At 44.2% G+C, this 18,063-nt stretch overlaps 1 protein-coding gene across 7 annotated transcripts in view; it reads left to right on the top strand.

Moving 5' to 3' along the window:
• The window catches only part of RALGAPA2 (Ral GTPase activating protein catalytic subunit alpha 2), a 332,861-nt gene that overhangs the window by 6,282 nt on the left and 308,516 nt on the right, over nucleotides 1-18,063 (top strand). Inside the window, exon 1 of one of the 7 annotated variants that reach the window (XM_088789283.1) lies at nucleotides 15,149-15,303. The exons of the other annotated variants lie outside the window; for them this stretch is intronic. Within the exon in view, the coding sequence (XP_088645409.1) occupies nucleotides 15,243-15,303 (61 nt within the window). The 5' untranslated portion in view covers nucleotides 15,149-15,242. Of the gene's footprint in view, nucleotides 1-15,148; nucleotides 15,304-18,063 lie in introns of those variants that run through there. 7 annotated transcript variants of the gene reach the window in all.

The following is an 18,063-nucleotide window of genomic DNA, read 5'->3' as shown; positions in this document are numbered from 1 at the left end:
TGTGAGCTGAGCGGTTCAGTCGTGTCTGTGCCAGCTTTACCTCTGAGCTTTTCCGTTGCAGGAGCGGGTAACATCCTGTTTGTGTTATAATTGGCTTGAGTTGTATTTCTGGGTCTTGCAACAGAAACAGTACAGATTAATGTGCTAGGAAGAGAAAGGGAAATTCCAGATCGAGGATGGATGGGTGGGTGGGTAGACGTGTGTGTGTGCGCACGCATGCAAGTACACAAGCAAATATGATTTTTATATTTTTTAAGACTGAAGAATTTGAGTTTATTTATATTTAGGAAAAGGGATTAGTAAAAGAGCAAATGAATAAACAATAGAGAGAAGGGATAAAAATGGAGAAAGGTATGGTCTACAGGGGGATCAAGAAGTGGGGCAGGAGATCAGGCTTGACAAGAGGGGCACTTTTTCCTCTAATGCCACTTGGAGGAAACAAGAATCGGATGCTGGGCCACGGGGATGTGGAGGGAGCTCTCATGCAATGGCTTCTCTTGTCTCTGTGCAGGTAAGACGTAAATGAATTGCTGAGCAAGTTTTCTCACTGGTGTAGTGAAGGGAACTGAGTATGTCTTGCTCCCTCTTCTGTGCCATGTAGCTCCTTAAAATAAAGGAAGTAATTGTAATCTGTAAGACATTTTGTTGTTCTTTTGGGAAGCGATCTCATAAATACATTTAACTTATGCATTAAATGCTTGGCCAGAAGGGGGAAATATATATAATGAGGACAGTTCAAAGGGGTGCAGATGTTGCCTGCCCTTCCACTTAGTGACTATATGATATGCCCCATAGTGATGTGAGGTGGGACAAGAGAATTTGCTGGGTCCTCAGTGGTCCTCTTTCCTTCATGCCTCTCGCTATGGGAGCATCTCCCCTGCTGGGTGTGGTTCAAGTATTTAAGGGTAATTTTGATTTTCTCCATTTTTGCCTTAAATGTGGCTTAATCAGTGTGGGGGCGGAGCCCCAGAGAGTAGTTTCCAGGCTCTCGGCCTCACATAGACAGGTGCTGGCTCAGGTAGTAAATGGCCAACTGTGATTGCATGGCCATCAGCTGTGGCTAGTTGGCCGTCAGCTGTAACCAGTGAGCCATTGGCCACAATATAACTGCTGTGGCTACGAGAAGGAGAAGAGAAAGAATGGGGCCTAGCAAGAAGATGGCGGCTGGGCTGGCGAGTGTGGATGGCGGTTTGCGGACAGTGTGGATCCAGCCTCCATTGAGAGTATAGTGCCGACAGAGAGAATATAGTGGTATGACTCCCCTACCTATGGCTCCGTGGGTGTTCCTTTTTGGCCTCACCATATCCTGCGTTCTTGTATGGGGAGCGGGAGCAGAGACCCCGCAGGCCGTCCCGCACGACACATGGCGCAGCGAGCAGGGTCTCCCGCACGACACATGGCGTAGTCGGCAGGATATGGTGCCGGCCAAAGCTCTCCAAAGGACGGTGGAGCAGTTTGTGTGTATGAACACTGAGTCTCTGGAAGACCAGGAGGAGCAGCTGCCGGAGAGCTGGACCCCCGTGGAGGGGTGGGAGGACGTGGACGGTTCTCCCACCAGCACAGGAAAAGCCATGCAGCTGCTAGAGAGCTGGACCCCCGTGGAGGGGTGGGAGGACGTGGACGGTTCTCCCACTAGCACAGGAAAAGCCATGCTGCTGCTGGAGAGATGGAGCCCCGTGGAGAGGTGGAAAGATGTGGACGGTTCCCCAACCAGCACAGGCCGGAGAAAGCGAAGGTCGTTGTGGCCCTGTGGGCTGGGAAGTTCCTGCTCAGGCAGCCCGGATGCAGGACTTGTAGTCCCAGGAGGTAACGCTTGCTGAGTCCTCCATGGGAGATGAGGGTGAGGTCAAGGTCATCCCTCACCCCCAGGACAGTCCTGGCGAATGACTATGGACTATGGGGAATTGCCTTCCATCCCTAATTTAATGGACCGCTTGACTGTTTGTTTGGGAACTGTTGTTAGTGGAACTGGGGGATGTTTGCTTTTGTCTCTTGACTGGCCGCCATTGAGAATATGTAAGCACCTTGATTGTGAGTCGCTGTTGTTCCAGCAGGGTACCCTGAGAGGCACAGAGAGAGTGGCAGTGCCCTGAGAGCCCTGGCTGAGTCCAGGAAGTCTGGCTGAGCCCTGAAGGTACCCTGGCTGTGCCCAGGAAGTCGGGCTGTTCCCAGAGAGAGTAGAGCCCTGGCTGAGTCCAGGAAGTTTGGCTGAGCCCTGAAGATACCCTGGCTGTGCCCAGGAAGTCGGGCTGTTCCCAGAGAGTGGCAGTGCCCTGAGAGCCCTGGCTGTGTCCAGGAAGTGTGGCTGTGGCAGTGCCCTGAGAGCCCTGGCTGTGTCCAGGAAGTGTGGCTGTGCCCACAGAGAGTGGCAGTGCCCTGAAAGCCCTGGCTGAGTCCAGGAAGTGTGGCTGTGCCCACAGAGAGTGGCAGTGCCCTGAAAGCCCTGGCTGTGTCCAGGAAGTGTGGCTGTTCCCAGAGAAAGTGGCAGTGCCCTGAGAAATCCTAGCTGTGCCCGGGGAAACAGGTGGTACCCTAAGAAGTCCAGGAAGTCTGGCCGTGCCCAGGAGTACTGGTGGTGCCCTGAGAAACCCTGGCTGTGTCCGGGAAGACAGGTGGTACCCTAAGAAGTCCAGGAAGTCTGGCAGTGCCCAGGAGTACTGGTGGTGCCCTGAGAAACCCTGGCTGTGTCCGGGAAGACAGGTGGTACCCTAAGAAGTCCAGGAAGTCTGGTTGTGCCCAGGAGTACTGGTGGTGCCCTGAGAAACCCTGGCTGTGTCCGGGAAGACAGGTGGTACCCTAAGAAGTCCAGGAAGTCTGGCTGTGCCCAGGAGTACTGGTGGTGCCCTGAGAAACCCTGGCTGTGTCCGGGAAGACAGGTGGTACCCTAAGAAGTCCAGGAAGTCTGGCCGTGCCCAGAAGCACTGGTGGTGCCCTGAGAAACCCTGGCTGTGCCCAGAGAGCCTGGCTGTGTCCCGGATATTGCATTCACCCCCAGGCTCCTCGCACAGGTCCCCTCGCGGAAGACGCTTGTCGTGTAGATTGTGAGGCGAGAGCCTGTAGGGGTGGAGTGTGGGGGCGGAGCCCCAGAGAGTAGTTTCCAGGCTCTCGGCCTCACATAGACAGGTGCTGGCTCAGGTAGTAAATGGCCATCAACTGTGATTGCATGGCCATCAGCTGTGGCTAGTTGGCCGTCAGCTGTAACCAGTGAGCCATTGGCCACAATATAACTGCTGTGGCTACGAGAAGGAGAAGAGAAAGAATGGGGCTAGCAAGAAGACGGCGGCTGGGCTGGCGAGTGTGGATGGCGGTTTGCGGACAGTGTGGATCCAGCCTCCATTGAGAGTATAGTGCCAACAGAGAGAATATAGTGGTATGACTCCCCTACCTATGGCTCCGTGGGTGTTCCTTTTTGGCCTCACCATATCCTGCGTTCTTGTATGGGGAGCGGGAGCAGAGACCCCGCAGGCCGTCCCGCACGACACATGGCGCAGCGAGCAGGGTCTCCCGCACGACAATCCATATAAGATGTAACTCTACTGCATTGATTTCTCATGTTCATGTAGTACTTTATGTTTTTTTAAAATGTTTTCTCATGTTCTCATTTGCTCAAATTGCTGCCTTAAGCAACCAGTTCCTCAAGGATTTGCCTTCTAGATTCTTAGTAGAGTTTTGTTTCTGAGTTACTTCTGAATTCCCATTTCAGGGAATTCCCATTTTATTTTTAGAAAAGAGGTGTTTCATAATCATTTTTATATCTTCTATATTGTTTTAGAAATTGAAAGCACATCTGAAAGATATTGAACACTTAGTTGTAATCTTTAACATTAAATATGTACTTTGATTTCGCTATTGCAATTGTGGTTTAGTTAAAAAAAATCCCTTTTGAAAAAGATAAGGAGCCCATTGATATTGTTTTGTGTTTGAGTTTAATGCTGGTATATATTCACTGACCCTCAAGTACGCTTTCACGGACACTGATGTCCCAGTATTGCTTATTCCCGACTGTAGGAGCCATGAGAATGTGCCATTCGCAGCTCTTGCTGCGGCGAGGATGATGATGGCTCCAGCTGCTGCCCTCCGTTCACCACCACTTTGCAGCCAAAGCTGAGCTTCTTTGGGCTGCTCCCAGCTAGTTAGTGAGCAAACAGGTGTGAGTACTAATGCGGCCCATTCCTGCGAGACCCAGATGGCTCTGAAGCGTGGCTTTGGCGTAAGGACTCCACGTTGGCCGGCTAAGACCTCTCAGAACTGTGTTGAAGTCTGAGGCTACCTCCTCAGCCCTCCTTCCTTTCCTCTCCTTCAGCAGGGGTCAGACATGCATTCCGATCTGGGTCTGAAGCCTCTCCCTGCCTGCTCAGGTCTTCCCCTTTATCCTTCACAGACAGTTCCAATAAATCTTTTGAATGTCTACTCCTATCTTGGTGTCTGCTTCTCAGAGAATCAAAACTAATATACCATCCTTTTTCCCAGACGGTGTTGCCCATCTTTCCATCTAAAATTCCTCCAGGAGACAGCACAAGCAGATTACATCTTCCACATAAGCTTTGTTTGTCCCTCTGCCCTGAAATGATCTTTCCTCAGAATTCCCATAACATTCTGTACGTCTTATTTGGCATTTATAGCCTTTGGCTTTGTGTTTTTATTTGTGTTTCTGCCTTATCTCCCCCACTAGATAAGCACATTGAGAACATGAACAGCTGCTGTTCATCTTGATTCCTCTTGGTAACGTTCTTCCTTATTTGTAATAATAATAATTAGCATTCAGTGATTTAATCATCACTTTCCAAATGCCAAGCACGGCCAGAAATACTTTTACATGTATTAACCCATTCAGTCCGCCCAAGTGGGATGGTAATATCATTATCCTAATTTTACAGATGAAACACACATAGGTTAAGAACCTTGCCCAAGGTTACGTGGCCAGCAAGTGACAGAGTGAGGATTTGAACTCAGGAAGCTGGATCCAGAGCCCCCTCCTTCATGAACAGTTACTTCTTATCCAGCACCATCCATGTGCCAGGCATTGTACATAGCCTTGCAGGGACGCCAGAGCTTGCAGTCCAGGTCTGGAGCAAATAATTATTAAAAAAAAAAACCAACCCCAAATGTGATTTCCAAATAGTTAATCTAACTCTGTGGGGGAGTAGCAGCACCTGTGTGGATGTTTTGAAAAATTCCTAAAGCTTTCCTGCTCCAAAGATGGTTTTCACCAGCCAGAAGTCCCATCATTATAGTAATGATTAAGATCATGAATCAGATGTCCTGAAAGAGCCCTTTAATTTTGTCCCTTGTGTACACGCACTTATTATCAGACCCACCCCTTGGATCCCAAGGAGAAGAGCTGTAAGAAAGGACTATTTCTCTGGACAGAAGGGAAAAGAGGTTGGAAAACTGTGACTGGGTGTGGGGAGAAGAGGCAGCAGGGTCAGAGAGCTGTTGGTAAGGACAGGCGTGGTGAGGCTTAGGCAAGTACCCCAGGTATTTTCTCAGGGAAACAGAATTGGAAAGACACGATTGTAAAATTTTAAATTGACAAAAACCTAAAACTGTCACCATCCCCCAAAAAGTACCTGTTATAACTAGTGGTGAAAATTCTTTCAATGAAATCTTTGATAGTATTTTAAGACTGCATGGAAGAAAGAGGAACTGACGACATACGTTGTTTCTTTATGTTTAAACTTTTTAAAGGGATTGGTGTGTTTTGTTTAGGTCTGGTCATATTTCTGGTGCAAACATTGCTGACCTCTTTATTCCATGGATTTTATTTTTACATCTGATAAAATGAGGATGTTTTTGGGCCAGATAGGCTTAATGTAGGAGGGTTTTTGCTGAACTTCCGGAGTGGAAGTAAAGTGTCACTTAGTCTCTCTCTCTCTCTCTCTCTCTCTCTCTCTCTCTCTCTCTCTGTCTCTCTCTCTCTCTCTCTCTCTCTGTCTCTCTCTCTCTGCATCATATTGCAGATAATTATTTTTGAGAGAATGTTTCCATTTCGCTCTTCCTGCTCCTAAAATAAATACCACAAACAGACACATCACCTTTAACTCAGAAAGTAAATAACTGGAAAAATATTTGAAACTTACAGGAGAGGAAATAGTTATATCCTCAATATATTAACAGGAAAAATTATAATAAATATTCAAAACATATACATAAGTTACAAATGAAGAAATGACAAGACTCAATATTTTAAATGTCACTCTTCACTAATAATCTAAGATACATACATTTACGGATTAAAATGTATTTACTTGGCAAAGTTGCTTTTCCCCCCTTTTTCCCAATGATAGTACACAGTGTTAGGTCTCTAACACACCTTTCTTTGATAGGACTATAATTTGATATGATCTTTTTGGAAAGTAATTTGTTGCTATGTATCAATGGTATTAAAAGTTTACGTATCATTTGATGCAATTTCCTCTTCCAGGAAATTTTGATAGGTATACTTAAAGACTCTTATGTTAAGAAATGCATTGCAATATTGTGTGTATGTTTAAATTTTTTTTTGTTGAAGTGAATTTCACATAATGTAAAATTAACCATTTTAAAGTGAACAATTCAATGGCGTTTAGTACATTTACAGTGTCCTGCAACCACCACCTCTATCTAGTGCCAGAACATTTTCATCACTCCAACAGAAAACCCTGTAACCATTAAGCAGCCACTCCTTGTTCCCTCCTCCCTCCAGCCCCTGGCAGAGAGAGAGAGAGAGAGAGAGAGAGAGAGAGAGAGAGAGAGAGAGAGAGAGAGATAGTTTAACCAGCCTGGGCTTTTTTTTGTTTTTTGGTTTTTTTGCTCCACCGGAATGCTAGTATATGCTGAGCGTATTTGTACTAATCAGGACTCTTGGTTGAGGTAGCTCAAATTAATCCAAAAAGATGGAATTTAATGACACATGCAACTAGTCTAGGGGGACCACTTGACTTCAGGTATAGCTGTTGGCAGGGATGTTAAGTGGTGTCCAGGACACTCACCCACTCTCATGTTCACTTTCTTTTTTCCCACCTCCCCAGCTTGGTGGAAAATAATCCTCTGCACTCTGGGTTCTGTGTTTATTTTCTGTGCCTCTGTTTCATTCTCCGGCAGATTCTCCCAGGTGCAAGAGCAATGGTCTCTGAAAGCTAGTGACCCTTGAGAAGAGTGTGCCGGTCCCCTAGGGCCTACTACAGTTCCTGAGGCCATTCTGATTGATTGGACCTATTTGGGTCATGGGTCCATTCTTGTTCCAATCATTGGGTGAGGGAGATGAGGTACTTATTGGCTAACCTGGATCACTTATCCTGTTGCTGTAGACTGAATCTCATTCTGGCTCATATTTCTGAGAAAGTAGTTCTGGAAAGGCATTCTGGCACATTCCCACACAAAACAGCACTTCTTACATCTCTGCCTGTGCCCATGTACGAAATGTGTGACAATTAAGTTCACAAACTTGTTGAAATGATGTTGCTAACCTTTTTTTAATAATTGAGGGATTATTCATTATGAATTTGTACCAGCTGGACAAACAGTTAACCAGGTTTACTATTTGGAAGTGCTGAAAAGGCTGCGTGGAAAAGACGAAAACAACCTGAACTTTCCGCCAACAATTCATGGCTCTTGCATCAGGACAGTGCACCAGCTCACACGGCACTGTCTGTGAGGGAGTCTTTAGCCAGAAAACAAATAACTGTATTGGAACACCCTCCATACTCACCTAATCTGGCCCCCAATGAATTCTTTCTTTACCCGAAGATAGTGGCCATTCTAGAAAAGGAGTTCCAAAATTGCTTTGAAGGATGGACTAGATGCTGGCATCAGTGCATAGCTTCCCAAGGGGAGTACTTCGAAGGTAACCGTAGTGATATTCAGCAATGAGGTATGTAGCTCTTTTTCTAGGATGAGTTTGCGAACTTAGTTGTCTGACCTCATATATATTGTTCGAATTGTGAGTGTTCTTCAGAGTTGAAAAGTACAACAAGTTTGTAGAAACTTATGGCCCGGTGTCATGTCTACTGAGTTGTTCTTTTTTATGGTAAATAGGCTTTAAAATATAATCTCTTTCTGAAATACTCTGGCAGCTTTTTTTTTTTTTCCAAAATGAAAAAATAGCTTTATAGTTTTTTCTGGTTATACAATTTTACATACTCATTATAAACATCTGAATAATATGAATAAGCAAAAAATAATTTCTGTATGAAAAAGATCTTCAAATTCTGTAATCTTCTGATGAGCACTGTTAAAATTTTGGTAAACGTGCTTTCTGTGCTTGTTTTGTTTATGTGCATTGTCTTCTCTCTCTCGGCATGCATGCGCTCTCTCTGTCTCGTAAACGCACACACATAAAGTTTTACATGAATAGTCGTTATGTATAATCTAACACTATATTTTTGACTTAACATGCCTTGGACATTTTCTACATCACTACTGTGTTTCCCCGAAAATAAGACCTAGCCGACAATCAGCTCTAATGTGTCTTTTGGAGCAAAAATTAATATAAGACCCAGTCTTATTTTACTATAAGACTGTGTATAATATAATACCAGGTCTTATATTAATTTTTATCTTCCAAAAGATACATTAGAGCTGATTGTCTCACTAGGTCTTATTTTTGGGGAAACACAGTAATTGAAGACTTACGTAATACTTAAGTGGCCGTATCATGTTACATTGGACTCAGTGACAAATTATCCACCACCATTCTTCAGGTTGTGAGTTTCAGGCCTTCCCATGCCTTCAGCAGATTGTGGCCTGGGAGTGAGAGGAGTGGCTGCCCAGCAACCAGAATGGCCTTTGGTTTCTTGTGTAAGGGATATAGCAGCTGTGACAGTGTTTGTGACTGCTGACAGGGCAGGGAATGTGTGATGATTTTCTGGAGGTAAAGAGAGCCCTCTGGGGAAGGCCTATTTCAGTCTTTGTTGAGTTAATTTCACACGAAGGCTACCCTTTTAACTTGTCCAGGAGGAAGGTCATTCCACTTGCAAGCTGGCTCTGGTGTCCTAAATAAACCAACTTCTGGGTTCTGTTTTGGATTTTGTATTATTTAGTTCTGTGACTTCTACCAGATCTCACTTAGGTACTTAAAAAAAATCATATTTCTGGGTATGCCTTCCTGTACCTCCTTTACCACTTTCTGTTAATGTTAAACTCAATTAGGCCAGCAGTGTGGGAGCCTGCCTGCCTGGGTTCGAGTCCTGGTGTAGGCTAACCTCTTTGATCCTCCCCTGGCAAGAGGGACAGTATCTGCTTCCTAGGACTGGGAGGTTTACTTGAGTTAATATATACAAAGCTCTTTTGTAAGCCATTATAATTATTAATAATAATTATTGGAAATAAGTAAGATGGCTCTCTTTACCCATCACCACTTTTCTGCTTCCTTAGTTGTTGGAAATGGAGGTTTAGAGGTCACCATTTAGCTCCTGCTTTGCTCATTTTATTTCTCTCTGATTCTTTTCCTAGTGAGTGGTTTAGACCACAGATAATATAGGCTAGCCCCAATTCAGATGAAGAAAAGTAGAAGAAATTGTGCATTGACTTAAAAGGCAGATGAAACTTGATTCCCACAAAAGGAATGAACATATTAAAATGTATATAAAACACATTTGAGTTGAACATTATATTTCATTGGTGTATATATATTGTGTTTTATTATATTGGTACTTGATGTCTTTGTTAGAAACAAAGTTTTAAGAATCCTGCATTTGAGAAATATGTGTCAAAATGTTTAAAATAGGGCATCCAGATGGCTCAGTTGCTTAGAGCTGGAGTTCTCAGCAACAGTGTTGCCGGTTCAATTCCCACATGGGCCACTGAGCTGCGCCCTCCGCAACTGGCAACTTGATAGAAGACAACAACTTGAGCTGAGCTGCTGGAGCTGAGCTGCGGAGGGGCGGCTGGATGGCTCAGTTGGTTAGAGCGTGTGCTCTTTAACAACAAGGTTGCCGGTTCCATTCCAGCATGGGATGGTGGGCTGCACCCCCTGCAAATAGATTGAAAATGGCGACTGGACTTGGAGCTGAGCTGCGCCCTCCACAGCTAAGATCGAAGTTCAACAACTTGACTTAGAGCTGATGTGTCCTGGGAAAAAAAACACTGTTCCCCAATAAAGTCCTGGAAATACACACTGTTCCCCTTCCCCAATTAAGAAAAAAATGTTTAAAATAAAAATAGCTGTACTTTTTAAAACTCTAGCACTAGATGTTTGGAATATACAAGGAATTACTTTTACACATGGACTATCAGTCCTAGATAACAAAGTGTTAACATCTTTCTGACTTCTAAGAATTTTACTTTCTACATCTAGTTTACCTTATGGGTATAAGGAAATAAAAATAATGCATCTTAGGAAATGAAGTTGGATGGATATAACTTTTACAGCCTTTTCAGTTATACTAGTATTTGTTTCCTGTTCTGTCAGGTTTTATTTCAGTATCTACGGGGATGTTTTTGGTTGCAGGTAATAGAAAACCCAAATTAAATGTAAATGGTAACAAATGTTTTTCTCCTATAAAAAGCAGTCTTGAGGTAAGGTAGCCCCGGAGTCAGCTAATTCAGCAGTTTAGTGACCTCAACAGTCCAGACTCTGCCTCCCTGCTTTGCCGTCCTTAGTGTCCTCCATGTGGCAGGTTGTCCTCAGGCTGGGAAAATGACCATAGCCATTGTAAGCATTGCACCCAGATAGAACAGTGTCCAAGGCAGGGAAAAAGAAATTACTTCATTGTGTCCCTTTAAGAACAATTTATTTTTCCCAGACATCTCCATCAGAATTCTTCCCATTTCTTATTGATCAGTGTGGGCTCACAAGCTCGAGCCCAAACACTTCACAGGTAAGGACCATGTTGCTGCCATGCAGCATTTGTTCAGCAGCATCAGGTTTCATCCTCTGGAGCTGGGGACAGGCCAGCCTCCCTAAAGGGCATGGCTTTGTGGGGAGGATGATCCCTGACCAAGGAAGAGGAAAGATCTGTTGTGGGAGTCAGTGAGGTGAGGGGCCTGGAGGGAAAGCAGTGTTGGCTCCAGGCCACTCTCACTTTGTAGTTAAATGCTATAGAGAACCCCTATGGAAATAAATGGTTAATTATGGTGAAAATTTGAACATATGTGTATTTTTAGGGAAAAAAAAAATAAAGTTAAAGCACTATAACTGGTATGTACATGGTTGTAATGTATGTAAGAAACAAAACTATCAGTGAAGCTAAAAGATAAGTTCGTTTCATTTCCTGCAAACAAGAATATGTAGTCTAGGTTCCAACATGTTTCCCAAAGTATTCCAGTGTTCTAGTTTTCTTTTCCTTCTGTTGGGGCAGACTAATGGTGCTTGGGTTTAGAGGTACATGTATGTCAGACGTTGGCCCTAGAGAGGACTGAAAATTGAATTAACAGTGTGGGGCCCCTTAGAACGGTGGGTGGGACTAAAGCCTGATTGGCCAGGATGCTGGGGTGAGTTGAAAGTGTTGGTTTTATTATTATATATCATAAGTTACATATATAAAAACTTACTCTTTCACATATAGTCAGTATTTAAAACAGCAGGTTTTTAAATCTTTTGTATCTGGCACATGGCCTGTGCTCAAATAAATGCTTTCAATTGATCCAAGGTCAAAACTGAGACTGGAGTTTTATTGAGTAGATATGATGGAGGGGGAAAGGGAGAAGATTGAGGCAAAATGAAAGGGCTGATTTAGCTTAGCATGATAATCTCAAGATCCATCCATGTTGTCACAAATGGTACTATTTCATCTTTTCTTATGGCAGAATAGTATTCCATTGTGTATATTTTTATCTAATTATCTATTGAAGGACACTGGTTATTTCCATGTCTTGGCCACCGTAAATAAAGCTGCAATGAACATGGGAGCACATATATCTTTATAGATAAATTCAGATTTTTTGGGTAGATACCCAGAAGAGGGATTGCTGGGTCATATGGTAATTATGCTTAATGAAATAAGTCAGACAGGGAAAGTCAAGAACCATATGACTTCACTCATATGTGAGATATAAAACTGAAAGCAACAAAGGAACAAGACAAAGAGAGAAACTCATAGACACAGACAATAGTTTAGCAGTTACCAGAGGGTAAGGGGGAGGGAGGACGGTAGAAGAGGATAAAGGGGGTCAAATATGGTGATGGAAGGAGAACTGATTCCGGGTCGTGAGCACACAATGTGATATATAGATGATATAGAATTGTATGCTTGAAACCTACTGTGTTTCCCCGAAAATAAGACCTAGCTGGACAATCAGCTCTACTGCGTCTTTTGGAGCAAAAATTAATATAAGACCCGGTCTTATTTTGCTATAAGACCGGTCTTATCTAACATAATGTAATATAAGACCCGGTCTTATCTAACATAATATAATATAAGACCGGGTCTTATATTAATTAATTTTTGCTCCAAAAGACGCATCAGAGTTGATTGTGTCCCGGTAGGTTTTATTTTCGGGGAAATATGGTATGTAATTTTACTAACCTTTGTCACTCCAACAAATAAATAAAAAAAAGGGGGGGGGCTGATTTTAAAAAAAATGGACTGTGGAAACCAGATTGGGAAAAAAAGAAATGAAGAATTGAGGGGGATCATAAATTGTGACAAGATAGTGGGGTCGGTTGGATTGAAGGACCCGGTAGGGTTGAAGAGTTGTTGGAATTAGATTTCCAGGGGTGAGCAGGAGAGTGAATTGAAACGGAGATGTTGGAGGTGGGGAGGTTATAGGTAATGAATGGGTCTAGGATAGGACTGTGGGTGTGGGGGTGGAGGACAGCTTCATTAGAGAGAAGGAAATCAGGTATCATCTATACAAATGTTGAAATCAGTGCTAGTTCTGGAGAGAAAGACAGTGAACCAGGCCCTGATATCTTCGGAAGAGCTTGCGGGGATGAGTGAGTGCAGGACTGTGTGCAGCTAGGGTTGGTGTACAGACTGGTAGTGCGATCAGCACAGAAGTGCTCCGTGTGTGTGCGGGGAGGCGCCAGAATGCACCGGGTATTGCCGTGTGTGAGCAGGGAGGACACTGACCTCATCTTAAGACCAGCGATACGTGGCTGTAGGAGGAAATGAAAGGCTTACCTGACAGTCTGCAGGGCAGCAGTGTCCTCAGGTTTCATGTAGAGCCAGAAGGGGAAGGGAACTTTTAGAGATGTGGTAGAGAAGGGGGGATATGGTGAGCTTTATTTTATATGGGGGGGGGTTGTGGTTAGGAAGTTGGGGTGAGATTAGGTGATGACCAGAGCCTAATGGAGGTGACAGTGAGAGTTGAGGGTCATGTGGGAAGCTTGGATTTCCAGGGAGATGGGTGGAAACCAGAGTATAAGTCCTGAGGGGACCTCCCTGGTGTGTGGCTAGTGGGTAGCCCATGGTCACTTCTAGTTATAATTTCCTTTTTGAGTCTGGTCTCTTAATGCAGTTTGTGGTCTGACAGTAAGGAAGGGGGCTGGGCGGCTTGCAAGGAGCAAGGGGAGGACCTCCCATCACTCTGGTAGGGAGTGGTGTGGTGGGGTGGGTAAGGGTTATCTTTAGTGCATTATTACTTAACTTCTGGATGACTCCAGGAATAATTCCACTTTAAATATGTCCAACGATGTTCATACCTTAAAGTAGATATGAACACATGGCACTTGGGGGTGTTTTTCTGAAATTTGAAGTCTCTATGGTTTTACAAAAAGTGTTCTTGTAGGATGGAATTTGATCTTTTAGTTTTTAAAGCTTTGCAGAAATTCTATAAATAACCTTGCCTTGTGGGGATGGGGCGGGGGTGTGGGTGTCATGCAAGGTGTCCTTATCTGTCAGCTGACCTTGGGGGATAAGTACGCCCATCTCCCAATTCATCCTCTTCCCTTAGACTTCTCACACCACATCTTTGACCAGATCTCATGGTTCAGAACCCTGATACACGGGGGCTGGAGCCTTTTAGCTGCCGTGCAAGTTTGTATTTCCCGCCACATGAACATCTTGCATTTGTGTATAATCAGTACAGGGGACTTTTTAATATCTGCCTACAGATGCATTTTCAGACGTGAATTTCTCTTTAATAATAATAATGATGATAAAAGTGTTGATTTACCATTGAAGCATAATCTGTCTTATGACCTGATTACCTGCTGAGTCTTGAAAGGGCTTTATTGTGTTGACTTTACCTCCTCACCAGGTAAGCTCTAGGTCACTCACCTGCCTTTGGCACAGTCCTGCTGCACAGGAGGTTCTAAAACCTACTGGCTGGTTTCAGAAAACAGCAGTCCCTGGCCTCGCTCTGCGTAGCATATGTGACAGTTGACAGTAAGTTTCTATAACCTACTGGCAGCGTTTGTTACTTGGATCTCGTTTTTCTGCTTTTCCATTTTCAGGGAGGTGATGATGTGATACACTTGGGGGAGCTTCCTCATGGCCTTGCCGGCCCTCATGGCCTGGGAAGCTGCTTGTGGACAAGTTTCTGCTTCCCCACCAACATTTCGGCAGTTGCGTTTGGTAACGATCCCTCCCAACCTCACTCACAGCTTACGTAGGCGTTACTGTAACAAGCGTCTCTTCTCCCTCGCCTGTCGGCGTTGGCTGGGGTGGTTGTGCCTCTGGCTGCAGCTTGCCTGGGGTTGGCTCCATTGCGGGATACGTCAGCTCATTGCCCTTGGACCAGAGACTACCTGAGGCTCTCTAGCAATTGCTGGGTCATATATGTAATAGACAGTTGGCCAAAACACATCAGGAGATTCAGCCCTAAGTCAGTGTGGGTAGATGGAGGGAAGGAATAATTTGTGGTGTTTTTACAAACTACAGTAAGATGGAAAGAGGGCAGGGACCTGGCCGTTGTTTAAAGGTGTGCGTTACTAATGAGTTCATCCTTGTCAGCATTTTCTGTCTTGTGTCTGACTAAATGATTTCCCTTGTTCTCACTGTTTCTAAATGATGTTTTATTAAGTTCACCTTGATTTTTCACTTAGCTATTTTCCCTATCACCAGCCTTTGATCTTGAGCATAATGCCTTCAGTGCCTTTATCTAGGGAATTTGAGTAAAATAGTAAATCTTCATCTGCTCACAGACGTGTAGGCAGGGCTGGGCTGGCTCTCACTCTGGGGTGGGGGTGGACGGTGGACGGAATGGGAGGGTGGGGAGGGGTCATGCCCTACTCGGGAAGGGCTGACCTGAGCTCCTTCTTTTCTTGACAGAGTCCACTGGGACAAGGACGTGTCCCCTTCCTTAGGTGCTTCCCAGCCCCCTGCTGAAGCAGGTCTTTTGAGGCTCTGTTATGATCCTCCCAGCTATAAAGGAGTAGAATGTTACAGAAAAGGATTATATGTGGAAGGAAATGGAGGGATAATCCTACTGGTTTCATCGGTATGTTTATTGGTAATGCTTTCTGCTATATTGGGATTAGGGCCATTTAATAAGATATGGTCTCCTTAAGTGTATAAGTTTTATGAGTCATTGAGTTTTATGGCTTCATAGGCAGGTGAAGCGGGGTTATTCCCACCTAGTGAGATGGCCTTGGCCAAGAACTAGGTAATTGTAAGAACTAGCATTTATATAATGCTAACTGACACACTTTGCATATGCTCATTTTATCATCACCACAGTCCTGTGATGTATGAACCACTGGTAGCCCCATTTCTTAGATGAGGGAAATGAAGTCCAGGGTGTTTACGTAACTTGTCCAAAGTCCTGTAGCTTCTGGACGTGAACAGAGGGAGTCTGCTCCAAAGCATCAACCTTGCCATCAACCTTTGCTGTTGCTTTTCAGATAGATATGGAGAAATAATTGTCAACAGGAGGTTTAGCTGGACCAGAGGGTGGGAGAGAGTAGCTTCTGGTGTGGAATACACTGGTAGACTACTTTGAGATATAATGGGAAAATAATAGAAACAGTTTATTGGCTATTGGTTAGTGGTGAAGGAGAATGAGAAATTAAAGGAGATTTCTGTAAAAAATTCAGGAATGACCCCCAGTTCTGTAAAGCTATCTGCTGGTTGCTTCTCTGGTTAGTGTGAACGTACTTCGCTGAGTTTTGTGATTATCCTAAGGCAGCGGGCTAGTGTCTGTGCCGAATACACTGAAAATCATCACCTCAAAGCAGTTTACAATCTGGGCTCTGTAGTTCAGGACTTGCCCTTCTCTCTCTTCCTTACCTGCCCGCATGAGGCTGTGGGGAGATTGCCATGAGTCCTTCTTGGGGAAATCGGCAGTTCCTGTCTTTAGTGCCACTCTCTTCCCTCTTGTTTCTTACCTGTCTTATCTTCCTGCTCTTTTTCTCCTGGCTCTTCTGCACATCCCCAAGGTGATGACTTATTTCTTTATGTTAATATTCCTGAGTTGATTTCTAGTTTGATTTATTCCCACTTGTCACTGAGGCCTTTGTGTAGCTCAGGTTTGAGTTGGAAGACCTGGGAGGTCACATAACATCCTGAACCTGAGGTTTCTTTATCTTGATCACACCTACCCCCTCTACCTCACAGGGTTGTGGTGAGGGTCAAATAAAATAAATTTATGAACATGTCTTTTAAAGCATAAAAGGGTAGCATTTTTAATATTTCCAACCTCCCCAAGGAGCCTTGTCCGCTTCCTGCCTTGATGCCCTGCATGAGCTTCGGTCATGGTGCCTTTTCTGTTACTAGTTTGTTTACCTCTGATCTCTTGAGGACCCTGCATCTTATTCTCTTTAAATTTCCTAGCACTTGGGTCAGGGCTAGTTGGCATAGGTAGGGGCTCAGTAATGTTTAAATGAAGGGGTGAAGTATGTCTGTCTAAAGGAAGTTTGTGGTCATAGTCTTTTTTGTTTTTCCTGAACAAAGTCTTCCTACTGTATCTCTATACTTCTTGAAGTTAGCCTTGTTAAAAAAGCAGCCCTTTGAGACCTTCTTATATTCCCTTTTGTAGGGTGCCAAATTTCAGTGCCTGTGGTTGCCTTCCTCATGATCTGTGCTTACTGTATACTCATCTGATGAGTCTGGTTTTTTCAAAATAAGACAAATCAATGAGTCATTCTAGATTTTCAGTTAGAGATATAAAATATTTATTTATTTATTTATTTATTTATTCATTTAACAAGTATGTGTTGAGTACCTTTTGTGTGCCAAGCTCTGTTCCTAGGGCTGCGAATATAGTAGTGAACAACACAGGTGAGACTCCTGCCCTTCTGTAGCTTCTGTTCTAGTGGAGTGCCAGTCACTGAAGAAGTAAATGCATAAATGAGATAATTTCAACTACTCTTAAGTGCTGTTGGGGGGAATCGTGTGAAGAGCACTCCCAGACTAGTGAGGAGTTCTTACACGTGTAAATAAACTGTGTTACAGATGTTATGCTTTTAGTTTCACTAAAAGCGGGTTACCTTGAAGGGATCTAATTGTTTTGTTAGTATTTTTAAGCCCAGTACCATACATGTCTCATTTACAAGAACGACAGTGAATGGCTGTTACTTGGATTTTGGCTGCGTGAGAGCATCTCAGTCTGTATGAGGGCTCCTCAACTGATGAAGACCCTCTTTGTTCAGGTTGCTGATATTTGAATGTGTCTGAGGGACCAAGGGAGGCCCGAGGAAGATGGGGGAGTTGTTGATCATTAGTAACTTCTCTGTGCCATCGGCTGCATCAGTTCACCCACATCTGTGATGCAAATAATTGCTTGCTTGCGTTGTGTGTCTGAGGCTCATTTGCTGGTGAGCTGTCAGGCGTGCATCCATTACAAAGTCTATGAGGAAGAAGGCAGGGTGATGGACATGTGAAGACATGTGAAGAGTGACATATGGGGACACTTTGTCAATTTGTGTGATCCAAGTTCTGAAGGAGGCAAAGGAATGAGCAATATGAAGGTCTAGGGGTGGGGGCAGCACGCCAGAGGTACCCCAAGTGGGGAGCACGTTTGGGAAGTTGAGGGAATGGAAAAAAAGGCCTTACAGGCCATGGTAAAGAGTTTGGATTTTAAGTACCACTGAAGGCCATTGGAAGGTTTTGAGTAAAGGAATTGTCTGACTTGATTTACATTATGAAAATTTCCTATTGATTGCAGCATGGAGAATAGACTACAGAGGTAAAGAGTGGAAATGGGGAGCCCAGGCAGCCAGCATGGGTGAGGATTCATGGTGATGTATGCCAGGCAGGGCTG

This window comes from Rhinolophus sinicus, chromosome 13 (assembly GCF_057876585.1).
Source record: "Rhinolophus sinicus isolate RSI-liver-muscle chromosome 13, RSI-T2T, whole genome shotgun sequence".
Taxonomy (NCBI): domain Eukaryota; kingdom Metazoa; phylum Chordata; class Mammalia; order Chiroptera; family Rhinolophidae; genus Rhinolophus; species Rhinolophus sinicus.
The sequence above is the reverse complement of the archived record's forward strand: the minus strand, read 5'-3'. Positions and strand labels throughout refer to the sequence as shown.